This window comes from Gossypium hirsutum, chromosome A13 (assembly GCF_007990345.1).
Source record: "Gossypium hirsutum isolate 1008001.06 chromosome A13, Gossypium_hirsutum_v2.1, whole genome shotgun sequence".
Lineage (NCBI taxonomy): Eukaryota > Viridiplantae > Streptophyta > Magnoliopsida > Malvales > Malvaceae > Gossypium > Gossypium hirsutum.
In genome coordinates this window covers 106,456,481-106,467,730 of record NC_053436.1, presented here as the reverse complement: position 1 = coordinate 106,467,730, position 11,250 = coordinate 106,456,481, and the positions used below count along the sequence as shown (strand labels likewise).

Here is an 11,250-nt window from a genome sequence, read left to right as displayed (position 1 = left end):
AAATGGGCTTCAATTTTAGTTGAGCCTAACCCAAATCCGGGCCGGTCTGGCCCATGCACACCTCTAATTTAACCTGTTCTATTTCTGATTTAAAAATAAATAAATAAATATCAAATCCATAAAAATTTTAATATTAAATTTTACCAAGTCGCACGTGCGAACATGCCACGGAATTAGCAAACGACATCCTTTGCAAGCCAATGCCCCCCAACCCCGACAAAACCACTGGCTGACCCATAAATTCCTACTTTTGGGTACCAATCCAAAAAAAAAAAAAAAACGAAAAAAACCCCACCAGAAACACAGAGAGAGAGAGAGAGAGAGAGAGAGAAAAGAGAAAATTTTCATTCTCAACAAGTTTTTTTTGGGTATATTTATTTGTTTCATTGATTGATTTCAGAGCGATAGCGAAGAAGAAGAAGAAATGTGGGAATCGATTTGTTTAACATTGGTAGCAACAGCGGGTAATAACATAGGCAAAGTTCTACAAAAGAAGGGCACTGTTATCCTCCCTCCTCTCTCCTTCAAGCTCAAGGCAAATTTCTCCTTTGCTCTTTTTTTTTTATGGTTATGAAACTGCAGGTTTAGGTTCGATAATTTGTGCAATTTTTGGATTTTGATCATAAAAAAAATGGTACTGACTTTTGGTTACTGTTCAGCCTCAGGAATTGCAGCTTGAAATTAGCTTTAAAACAGGGTTCCTTTTTTATACCTTTCCAAGAATTGGGTTGGGTTTAGGTGTTTTTGACGAAGTGTACATTTTTTTTTGTGTGTGTGTAGGTGATAAGAACATATGCTGTTAATAAATTTTGGGTGATAGGATTTCTGATGGATATTTCCGGTGCCTTGTTGATGTTGAGAGCATTATCTTTGGCTCCGGTGAGCTAATGTTTAATGAATATTTGTTTTATGTAATGAACCGAATTGATGTTCCTTTATAAATTTATTGATATAGGAGATTCCTGCCTTAGCTACATGATGGGCGATGTTTGGCTGCTGGTTGATTGAGCATTATTATATGATGATTTATAGCGTAAATTTTCTGAACTCTTTATTGGTTATAATGAAGAAATTGTTATTCAGGTATCTGTCATTCAACCAGTCTCTGGCTGTGGGCTTGCCATTCTTTCGATCTTTTCACACTTCTATCTGCAAGAAGTGATGAACATTGTTGACTGGATGGGGATTACATTAGCTGGTATTGGCACCATAGGTAATGCAAGTTTTTGTCATGGTTCTTGTATTTCAAAGTGAGTACATTTAGAAATTTGACGTGATAGTTCTCAGTTTAGTTTAAAGCCATGAGGTAATTGTTTACAACCTTCCTCATTGGCATCTTTGTGTTGCATGTCAACGATTTAAGGGTTTTAATTAAAATGCAACCTCTCCTTATGGGTTATGCGTATAGTTTCTGCAACAAGCAGCAGCATCCAGTTTTGCCTTATGATAGCCCCATAGACTACCATCGACCCTTTATATAAGGTAATGGTTTTCTTTTGTTTTGATTCAGGTGTTGGTGCTGGTGGAGAGGAGCAAGAGTCTTCAGCAGTATCGATTTTACAGCTACCGTGGTTGGCATTTGTTGTCGTGATCGTGTTTGTAGGTACCTTTTTCCTCTACTCTTAACTAATAGCATTCTTTTTATATTAATATTGTATTATGTTGTTAGACTCTATGAGATTCTCAGTGTATTTCATGACTAATAAATTCTTGTCTTGCAAACTTGAAGCTTATAATAATAAATTCCTAAGTTCAGTGGAGCATATATCATTACTTTTAGAGATACAAAGCTTTGATGGATTATGCCGAAAAAAAGTGTTACTTTTACATGGAACTTCAAGAAGTTATCTGAAGGACATCTCTGAGCAATAAATTCTACTTTACTAATCTAATAAGACAAGTGAACTAAACCAAGTCATAATACTCGGCCTGTAAAGAACGAAATAGGACTTTGTAGTTTAGACACATGGCCTCAATTGTGATTAATTTGTTGCTGGTGTCTCCTTCCTTCAAGGTGCAATACTAGAGCGGCATGATGATGGCTATTATTGATGGCTGTTATTTTTTGACATTCAATACTGAATCTATTTATTATCAAAAACCAGTTCTGATTAAGGCTTACTTTTACTGAATTTAAAATTTAGTAATTTAAAGTTCACCGGCACTTGATATCCATGCTTTTTGATGTCTCGGATTCATAAAATCTTCTGTTTCTTGAACGTCATTGTAGTCATGAATATGCTATATATGATAATGCTTTGATACCTGATATATGGTTATACAGGTACTCCTAAATGGCTGGCGTCGCATCTACAAGCGTCAACGGAGAGAACAAGAGCTGGTATATACTCTCTCTCTCGATTTTAAAGATGTATGTTGTGTTTACAATAGTATTCGCTTATATAATATTTTGTTTCCATTCCCACCTCACTGGAGTGCTTTGTAACTTTTTTCCTCCTGCAGATAGAGTATGAAGTTGTTGAAGAAATCATCTATGGCCTGGAATCAGGAATTTTATTTGGGTACCGTTTTTCACCTATGCAACTATTATTGTACATCTTATTCTTGCTCTTCATGGGTCATAATTTATCTTGTAATGGATATCTTATCCATTTATTGCAAAATTTATGTAGCTTTCATTTGTCTCTGCATTGAGATTTGTGATTCCAAATGCTCAACTTAAATTATTTCACCTATTTGCAGAATGGCATCAGTGATATCGAAGATGGGATTTGTCTTCGTGGAGCAGGGCTTCTCCAAAATGTTGATTCCCCTATGTATCTCGATCAGCATTTGTTGTAGCGGCACTGGATTTTACTATCAGGTACATCAGCCGCCTAAATGGTTCATGATGACATCTCAGCACATCGATATCATTGCCTTAAGCTATTTGTAACAAGGTCATATTCATGTGTTTGATTCATGGAATTTGTGTTCAACATGGTCCAGTAATGTTCTGGTCTTATGTTTAACATGGTTCTATTATGTTTCACTGTCGGTACATTTATGTCTTAAAAGGGTCTTTAAATAACCTTTGCATGTTTGTATTATCCTCTCGACTAATTGTAACATAATCTTGTTTACACCTTTTGAGCAGACACATGGCCTAAAGCATGGTCGAGCAATCGTGATCTCCACCTGTGCTGCCGTGGCATCAATCGTGACTGGTGTACTTGCTGGTATGCTTGCATTGGGTGAACAGTTGCCTTCAGCACCAGTTGCTCGCCTTTCACTTCTTCTTGGATGGTATATGATGCTAACCTAATTTTTACACTTGGATTGTACAACAATATCATGTCCTTATTCCGGAATTCCGCAATGCTTGGTTTGTGAATATTCTAGCATGTGGCTTGCTAATCTGTTGCATACATAGGCATCTTGATGCATTGAAAAGCTTCTGTGATTGATATGATAGATTTTAACATCTCTACTGCAATTTTCTTTTGAAAGACTAGAAAAATTTTTGAATCCGATTCTGCCACATCTTTTTTTTTTTTTGCTTTTGATCGATGTCTATAAATAGTATTTGGTGCAACCATTTGTGATGTCATATTCTTGTAGCTCGAATTCAACATTTTTGCCATGAATCTTACCATTGCAGGTTATTTATCATGATGGGTGTAATTTTGCTTGTGAGTTCAACAAGATTGATGCGACACATTCTGTGGCCATTACGAAACTTAATACCGGGTGGAGTGGACCGGAACTTCAATCTCAGGCGATCAGGTTCTCTTCGAGTCAAGGACCCTAGTCCGAGTGCTGTTATCCCAGCCGCCACATTGCACCATCTGATTTCAACACCAGCGAAAGAGAAAGCATAGGTGAAGAAAAACAAAAGCTGAATACATATTGAAAATCAGAATCAATTTTATCGAATATCATCTCTTAAAAGTTCCAGGTCCGGGTTTGTTCTGCTACACCAACACAAACTAAAGGTTTATAATTGTAGCAAAACCTGCTTGTCTTTCGCTCCTATTACACTAGCACAATTAGTGCTAATGTGAGTAGGATTTGATTGTTAACAATGGACAATGGTCACTTTGGTTTTTAGGTCACTTTGGTTTTTAGGTTCCAAATCTCAGTACTGTGTAATAAGTTTTTCATTTCTATTGAATTATTTAAAACCAGTTTAACATGGTTAAAACATTATGTTGACTAATGATGTACATTGAAATTTGGATTTAATGCCAATTAATTTAAATCCACACAAATGCATGATTGACATAAATCAATATTTTATTACAAGTTTTCACATCTTATGTGAACTTTTTTCATGTGCTGTAACAAAGGGAACGTGTCCAGAAATCAATAAAAAAATGAACAAGAATATTACAAATACAAGCAGATATGGTTTTGAGAGGCGGGATCAACACCAACCCGTTGGTTTGTTTTGAATTTCAAAATATTGAACCCATGTTTAGACCCTGTTAACCCAGACCTGCGAAGCACGGTTCTTCATTGTTATCCCAGATTTTTGTTTCAAGTTCTCACTCAATCTGCTCTGTTTTTTTCCTACGAAAAGAGCCAAATTTTCCCACAAATAAAAATCCTCCTTTTCTTACCAAGTTGCCGCCTCTGAGGCTAGTTTAGAGTAGAATTATTCCATTTCTCTTTTCTTAAGCTTTGGGAAAATATATATACATTGAACTGTTGATGGGTTCTTCAGGGAAGTGGGTGAAATCTCTTATGGGTGTCAAGAAGAATGAAAAAGAAGACCAAGTAAGCTCCGGGTTTTTTTCTGCTTTGTTTCACAGCTACTATTATTTACATTTCTGCACCTAAGCTCTTTGTTATGAAGGAAAAAATGGGTGTCAAGAGTAAGAAATGGAAGCCATGGGGCTCTAAAGGGAAGTTCAGATCAGATTCTTCACCAAGGACTGCTGCAATGGCAGCACTAGCCCGAGCTCCTGCTAAAGATATCAGGGTTTTAAGGCAAGAAGGGGCTGCCATCCGCATCCAAACTGCTTTTCGTGGTTTCTTGGTAAATTGCAAACACCCGTGTTAGTCTCATAATTTTCATTTCTTTCATTGTTTGGTGTCCGTGAAAGTGAAAGAAAGTAAAAGAAAGTCTCTTAAATTTCAACAGTTGGTAAATCAGAGCAAAACTGACACATAGTAAATAAAATCTAAACTGATACAGTGATGTCAAATCTGTATTTGATGTATCCACCTCTTGATTTTCAAATTTTCGGTTCACTCTTTTTTGTCCATGTAGGCAAGAAGAGCTTTGAGAGCTTTAAAAGGAATCGTGAGGCTTCAAGCATTAGTTCGCGGCCGACAGGTGAGGAAACAGGCCACCGTAACGCTTCGGTGTATGCAAGCTCTCGTTCGTGTCCAAGCTCGTGTTAGGGCTCGTCGTGTGCGGATGTCAACAGAAGGACGGGCAGTTCAGAAGATACTCGATGAATGCCACAGCAAGGATGATATCTTGAAACAAGCAGAGGTAGTACCACTCAATTTGCTAATAGTCATTATTAGTTAGCGTGAAAAATTTACTCCAATCACTGTATTATACGTTCTCAGGATGGCTGGTGTGATAGCAAAGGAACACTAGAAGATGCTAAAACAAAGCTGCAAATGAAGCAAGGAGGAGCCTTCAAGAGAGAAAGAGCTCTAGCTTATTCTCTTGCTCAGAAGGTATCAAAACGTTCTAAATTCCGTGCGCTTGTTTACATCATAAACTGAAAGATACCGAAAGTAATTCAAAGTTCTTTAATTTTATAGCAATGGAGATCAAAGCCTGGTTCAACTAGCCAAACAAACAACTCAGGTTTATATACCAAATATCAAGAATTCGACAAAAACAGTTGGGGTTGGAGTTGGCTGGAACGTTGGATGGCGGCCCGGCGATGGGAGATCTTCAGATACAACCTCACCATCAAAACATTGCTTAGAGGGAAAGAATGCGAGATCTTCTTCCCCATGCTTTGTGGAAGTCAGAAAGAACAATATCAGCACAAGGATTTCTGCAAAGCCTCCAAATATTGGGCAAGTGACTCATTCCTCTTCAAGTCCAAGTTCCGAGTTTCGGTTCAATTCAAGTTCAGCTTCATCTTCAATATGCACGTCTTCTACACCTGTTTCTGGAAACACTACCTTGAACAGTACAGATAAAACAGAACAAAGTGGCAATAGTAGACCAGATTATATGAACTTGACAGAATCTACCAAGGCAAAACAAAGATCTCGCAACAAACATGTCCATATGTCTCGACCACCATATCCGAGTACGAACTAGAAACAGGTATGTCTAACACGGATATGTTGTACTTTTGTTCATTTAGTTCAGTGACATGGATTGATCTTCCTTTCTTTACATGACTGAGACTTATGCCACTTGATCAAACAACTTCCAAAATAATCAATCCTTAATCCATTACTAATACCAGGCAATCACAATGTATACATACACGGACCATATATACATGAAGTAAACACAAACAAGAAATTAACATGGAAACCAAACAAGCGTTAGTGCAGAAACACCAAAAATGTGAAACTTGAAGCCTGTGGAAGATGCATGGCTTCAAAGGGTACCTTCATAAACCTCTGTTCACTTACTTCGCCTGCGAAAAATTACAAGAAAAAAACAATAAATATAATGTAATGCTTTAAAGGAATCTATGAAAAGGAAATTGAAGACAAATTTTGATGATTAAATTAAGGATACAGTGAATAACAGGAACATATCCGTTGGCCCCTTGGCAAACTGTCACCATTCCCTGCTGCATATGAAATAATATACAAGTTTCACAAACAAAACATATAAACAACATGTACAACAAGCTGAGATTGATGGAACATACCGGTTTTAGAAAACAAGGAATGGTGTCAAAGAGACCAACTGAAAAGGGCTAGAACAACAACATCATCCATTACATTCCATTTAATGTGTTTAGTTTTTTTGGTCATGGATTTGACCTGAGATAACCCATCTGATCCACAAGTTCTTGCAAATCATCACCCCAATCAATAGGATTTGCTGCTAAATCCTCAACTTCAACATCAACTTCAGCTTGATCACCAACCACAATTTCCTCTTTTGGTTCACCAGCTAATAAGTCTTCATGTACTAACTCTTCCCATAATGTTTCGTTAACACCCAAATTATTAGTCACACTTGATAATGGCATTGGACTTGGTATATGATCCTTGATTTCAGTACTTGATTCATCATCCATTGCAGAATTGAAAAAAGTCTCAATTTCAGTCTCAATAGTTGCCAATCCTTCTTGTTCCTCAACTTGATCATTATCAACCACCACAGGGACTGCTTCTTGTTGTAAATTCTCCACACTGGGGCTCGCCGTGAGCCTCCGTTTTCGTCCGATTTCGACGCCTTGAGCCTGTCTGTTCTGAGCAAGTTGCCGTATGAAAGTCGGGTTTCGAAGTGCCTTAGCAAGGAACGACATTATCTGTTGCTGTTTCTTCTCTGTGCTCTGTAACCTATCCTCCATTGCAACAATCTGGTCCTTTGAATGCTGCTGGTGTTGTCTTAATCTCACTATTTCAGCTAGTAAAACACTTCGATCCCTCTTTAATCTCTCCAGTTCTTCATCTAATCCAAATTGTCCTAACTCAACACAAGCTCCTCCTCCTCCGGCTTGATGCTGTGAGCTTTGCACTATGTTCCTTCTCCTCTTAATCGTTTTAAGTAGCTGCTTTTGCCCTCCTAAAAACCCTTCATTGGCAAATTCCCATCGATCTGGATCAACTTTTCTAAAACCCTTGCGTTAAAACCCAGCATTGAAATCATTTAACACATCATGAAAACGGCATCAAAATTGAACAATTTGTGAAACGAAGTACTTACATATGTATTGAGCTGACGAATGAAACTGGAGAAATTGTTGTGCTTGAAGTACCTAGGAAGCAACGTGGTTGAAAATTTATGAGAATCCCAAACAATGAAACTATTACGAGCTTCACTCCATGAAACCACCGAATCAGTCGAAGGGTCTTCCACCATATCAAAAGTTTTAGTCAAGAACGGCGGCGGACCAACCTCGTTAAGCCCTTCCTTCGGCTGAGGAGTAACATTTGATGACGATGATGATGAAGAAAACCCAGCAGTAGTCCCAACAGCTGTTGCAAACGTCATTTGAGTTTCCTCTTCTTTTACTACAACTCCTTCCATTTGAGACTTCGTTTTCACTTCACTTCATTTCGATGTTCTGTCTGCAAGTTACCAAATTTTGAAGGAAAAACAATGAACTCTGAGAGAGTGTTCGTTACGTGTCAGATTGGAAGAGAAACCGAGGGAGTGACGTATATATATATAAGGCGGTGGAGAAGAAGGTTCTAGAGAGAGAGAGAGATTATGTGTTAAGGCATTGTAAGAAGTTTCTGCCATTTGTCGACAAAAGTTCTGGAAAGTTCTCCATGTTTCCAGACAAGTGGTCGTTTCAGATGCCGAAAGGAGCTTGTCTTCCTTCCTCAGCCGTCGATTGTCTGAATTTTGGGCCCACGTGATATTTTCCTTGCATAAGATTTTGCCACGGAAGTTGCTAGATATTTTCAGGGATTTTGTTAGATAAGAAAATGAAGAAAAATGGGCTTTTTGTTATTGTTGTTGTTGTTATGTCAGGTTTTGAGCTTCCATGGATGATTTCGTCCAAGCTCCAAGATTTTTTTATATTATTGGATCGAACTCAATTTTGTTCCTCATGGAAGCCAATTTGGGCCAACGACTCAGTCCCTCATCTTGGACCTCAACTGCAATTTACAAAGCTATATATTTTCTTAATAAAGGGATGGTCAGGGGGTTACATAGGGATCCAACTCGAAATTCAAGGGGAAATTTTATTTAACAGCTCGAGATAAAATTATTATAAAATTTTGAAAGGAGAAAATAGAAAATTTGTGTTTAATGAAATTATTATTTTTCAAAGAAGTCAAAAATGAATTTAATGAATTTTATTCAAAGGATTAAATTGATTGTTTGAAATTTTGGAAGGAGCTTAAAAGAAAATTTCCCCTTTAGCCAAGGAGGCCAAGAGCCCTACCTAATGAATTTTTTTGGTAAAAAGCCTTCTTTGGTCCCTCTCAATTCAATATAGAGCAAATTGGTCCCCCTAAAAATATATGTCAATCTTGAAAGTAAGCAACTAAGGATGATTAGTTGCAGCTTTAATATGTTTTATCAATTATACATATTTTATAAAAACAAATTTAGCCCTCAAAATTTACACATTTTGTCAATTTGGTCTTGATTTAACATATTTAACCCATAACATTTATATATTTTAGTAATTTGATCTTGATTTAACAAATTTAGCCTGCAATACTTACACATTCTATCAATATTTACATAATATATAAACATCGAAAACTAAATTTGTTATTCTACAAATTAAAATTATGTACAATTGGCAAGAAACATTAATAATGTAATTAATTGTCCTTAATTGCTCACTTTCAAAATTGACAGAGATTAAATTACTCCATTTTATTAAAGAGACCAATTTGCTCAATATCAAAATTGAGAGGGGCTAAAGAGGAGTTTTTATCAATTTTATCATTTAATTAAAAGCTAAAAAAGATTAAATTGATTGTTTGAAATTTTGAAAGGAGCTTAAGACAAAATTTCCCTACCTTGTTCCCTACCATTAAAGATTTAAACACAAATCTTCTATAACTATGTATAAAAAAAAACCAATATTTTATGGTATAAAAATATAGTTACTCAAAATTGAATTGAATCGAATCGGTTTTTGTTTTATTTTATTTATAAATAATTTTAATTTTTTATGATATAAAAACAAATATTTTATATTTAAAATAATAAAAATAATTTAATTTTTTTTAAAAATTATTACATTTTAAAAATATTATGAAAAAGACTTAAAAATTTGGTCAAATAATATTCAAAAAATATTAAAAAAACTCATTTTTTTAAAATAAACTTAAAGATTCAAAAAAAAATTAATATAAAAAAATAAAAATCGAATCAAACCGAATCAAATTACACGATTTAAAAAATTCAAAAAACTTATCCAACCAAACCCACATTGCTCTTCCATTATATAAATAAAGGAAATTACATCACTCACTCACTGAAAATTTTCCTTTTTTCAGCTTTGCTTCTAACATGAACGATGAAGATCATTTTCTCAAGAAAAAAGACAGGACAACGCTCCAGGTATCTCGGAATTACTCTTCTTTAATCAACTTAAATTTGTACCATCCACACCGTCTGTCCTAGTTCATTTTTTTTTTTCTAAATTTACATGCAAAAAATTAAATTAAAATTAAATTATATTTTTAGATGGGGTTTAATTTCAATGTGATACGTTCAGTTTTTTTATCTTACATTACAATATTATTACAATATTTTAATTTTATTGTCTTCGTTATTTTTACATTAATTACAAATAAATACATTATTATTAAAGCAAATTTTTAGTTTGAAGATAATGAAATTAAAAAAAATTCAATCAAAACAATGAAGATTCTTTGACAAATGTGTACTTAACAATTCAATATCAATAATTATTGCTCCCAAGACCTACCAACTATATTTGTATGGTTAGAACCTAAGGATAATATAACATAATTCAATTGACCCCATGATATCACTATCAACCCCACCACAACTGATTACACCCAATCCGCCATATCTATGACTTTCCACGTGTACAGTTCAAATTAGACAATTTTTTTATAGGACGAATTATTTATCTTTTATATGAACATCCACGCGTCTTTTTTCAGTAAAAGGGTAAGAGGGGGAAACTTACTACATTACATAAGAGTCGACAGGGATTCAAAGCATGACACCGCTCGATCCTACCATCTGACATGTGACTATCACATCAGCTGGCGTCACCCATGTGTCAGCTTTGATTAGTCAACGAAACTCATTTGATGTTTTGGGAAAAAAATATAAGTAAATAGGATAAATTCTACTCGAGGTCACTAAATTATTAATAAATTTATATTTTGGTCACTTAAATTTAAAAAGTTATAAAATTTTCATTAAATTGAAAGTTTTTATTTAAGTCACCAAGCTGTTATTTTAAAAAAAAAAAGTCTAGCTAGCGAGCTCTAAACAATTATTCAATAATCGGTACGGTGGATCAGTATCTATTGATGAGTAGAAGAATATATCTTGGATCCAAGTCAATTTGAGGTTAGTGTTGAAGCTCGGAACAAAAATTTGTTTGGATGTTGGTTCGCAAATTCTTGATGTTCAAAGTTGTATCATAAAAAAATTTGAACTGTAAAATAAAAGAGGAATGAGAACTTTCG

General features: G+C 35.2%; 2 protein-coding genes and 1 pseudogene across 12 annotated transcripts; 2 read left to right on the top strand and 1 right to left on the bottom strand.

Annotated features, from left to right (window-relative positions):
* Window positions 1-249: 249 nt before the first annotated feature.
* Window positions 250-4,211, top strand: LOC121212564 (probable magnesium transporter NIPA9). 4 transcript variants are annotated; one of them, XM_041085614.1, is made up of 9 exons: window positions 252-535; window positions 781-879; window positions 1,084-1,213; window positions 1,511-1,599; window positions 2,285-2,341; window positions 2,464-2,522; window positions 2,704-2,824; window positions 3,098-3,246; window positions 3,602-4,211. In XM_041085614.1, exons 1-9 carry the CDS (start codon window positions 425-427, stop codon window positions 3,819-3,821), a joined length of 1,035 nt encoding a protein of 344 aa, XP_040941548.1. In that variant the 5' UTR covers window positions 252-424; the 3' UTR covers window positions 3,822-4,211. The 4 variants fall into 4 exon arrangements, with proteins under 4 accessions (XP_040941549.1, XP_040941548.1, XP_040941547.1 ...); XM_041085613.1 differs by having other exon boundaries at window positions 2,285-2,371; XM_041085615.1 differs by lacking the exon at window positions 781-879 and having other exon boundaries at window positions 250-535; window positions 2,285-2,371.
* A 120-nt stretch (window positions 4,212-4,331) lies between these two features.
* On the top strand, window positions 4,332-6,316 carry LOC107893395 (protein IQ-DOMAIN 1-like; annotated as a pseudogene). The gene is made up of 5 exons (XR_005907876.1): window positions 4,332-4,719; window positions 4,799-4,981; window positions 5,216-5,443; window positions 5,524-5,637; window positions 5,725-6,316. The product of XR_005907876.1 is annotated as a protein IQ-DOMAIN 1-like (transcript).
* On the bottom strand, window positions 5,059-8,356 carry LOC121202805 (heat shock factor protein HSF30). Of its 7 annotated transcripts, XR_005907874.1 has the most exons (5): window positions 7,814-8,356; window positions 6,807-7,727; window positions 6,671-6,725; window positions 5,781-6,566; window positions 5,059-5,681 (listed from the first exon to the last, which is right to left on the bottom strand). XR_005907874.1 is itself a non-coding variant. In XM_016818369.2 (3 exons), the coding sequence occupies exons 1-3, from the start codon at window positions 8,135-8,137 to the stop codon at window positions 6,554-6,556; spliced, it is 1,143 nt and encodes a 380-aa protein (XP_016673858.1). In that variant the 5' UTR covers window positions 8,138-8,354; the 3' UTR covers window positions 5,059-6,553. The 7 variants fall into 7 exon arrangements, 1 of the variants encoding a protein (XP_016673858.1); XR_001682800.2 differs by having other exon boundaries at window positions 5,781-6,725; XR_005907873.1 differs by having other exon boundaries at window positions 5,781-6,722.
* Between the last annotated feature and the right edge of the window lie 2,894 nt (window positions 8,357-11,250).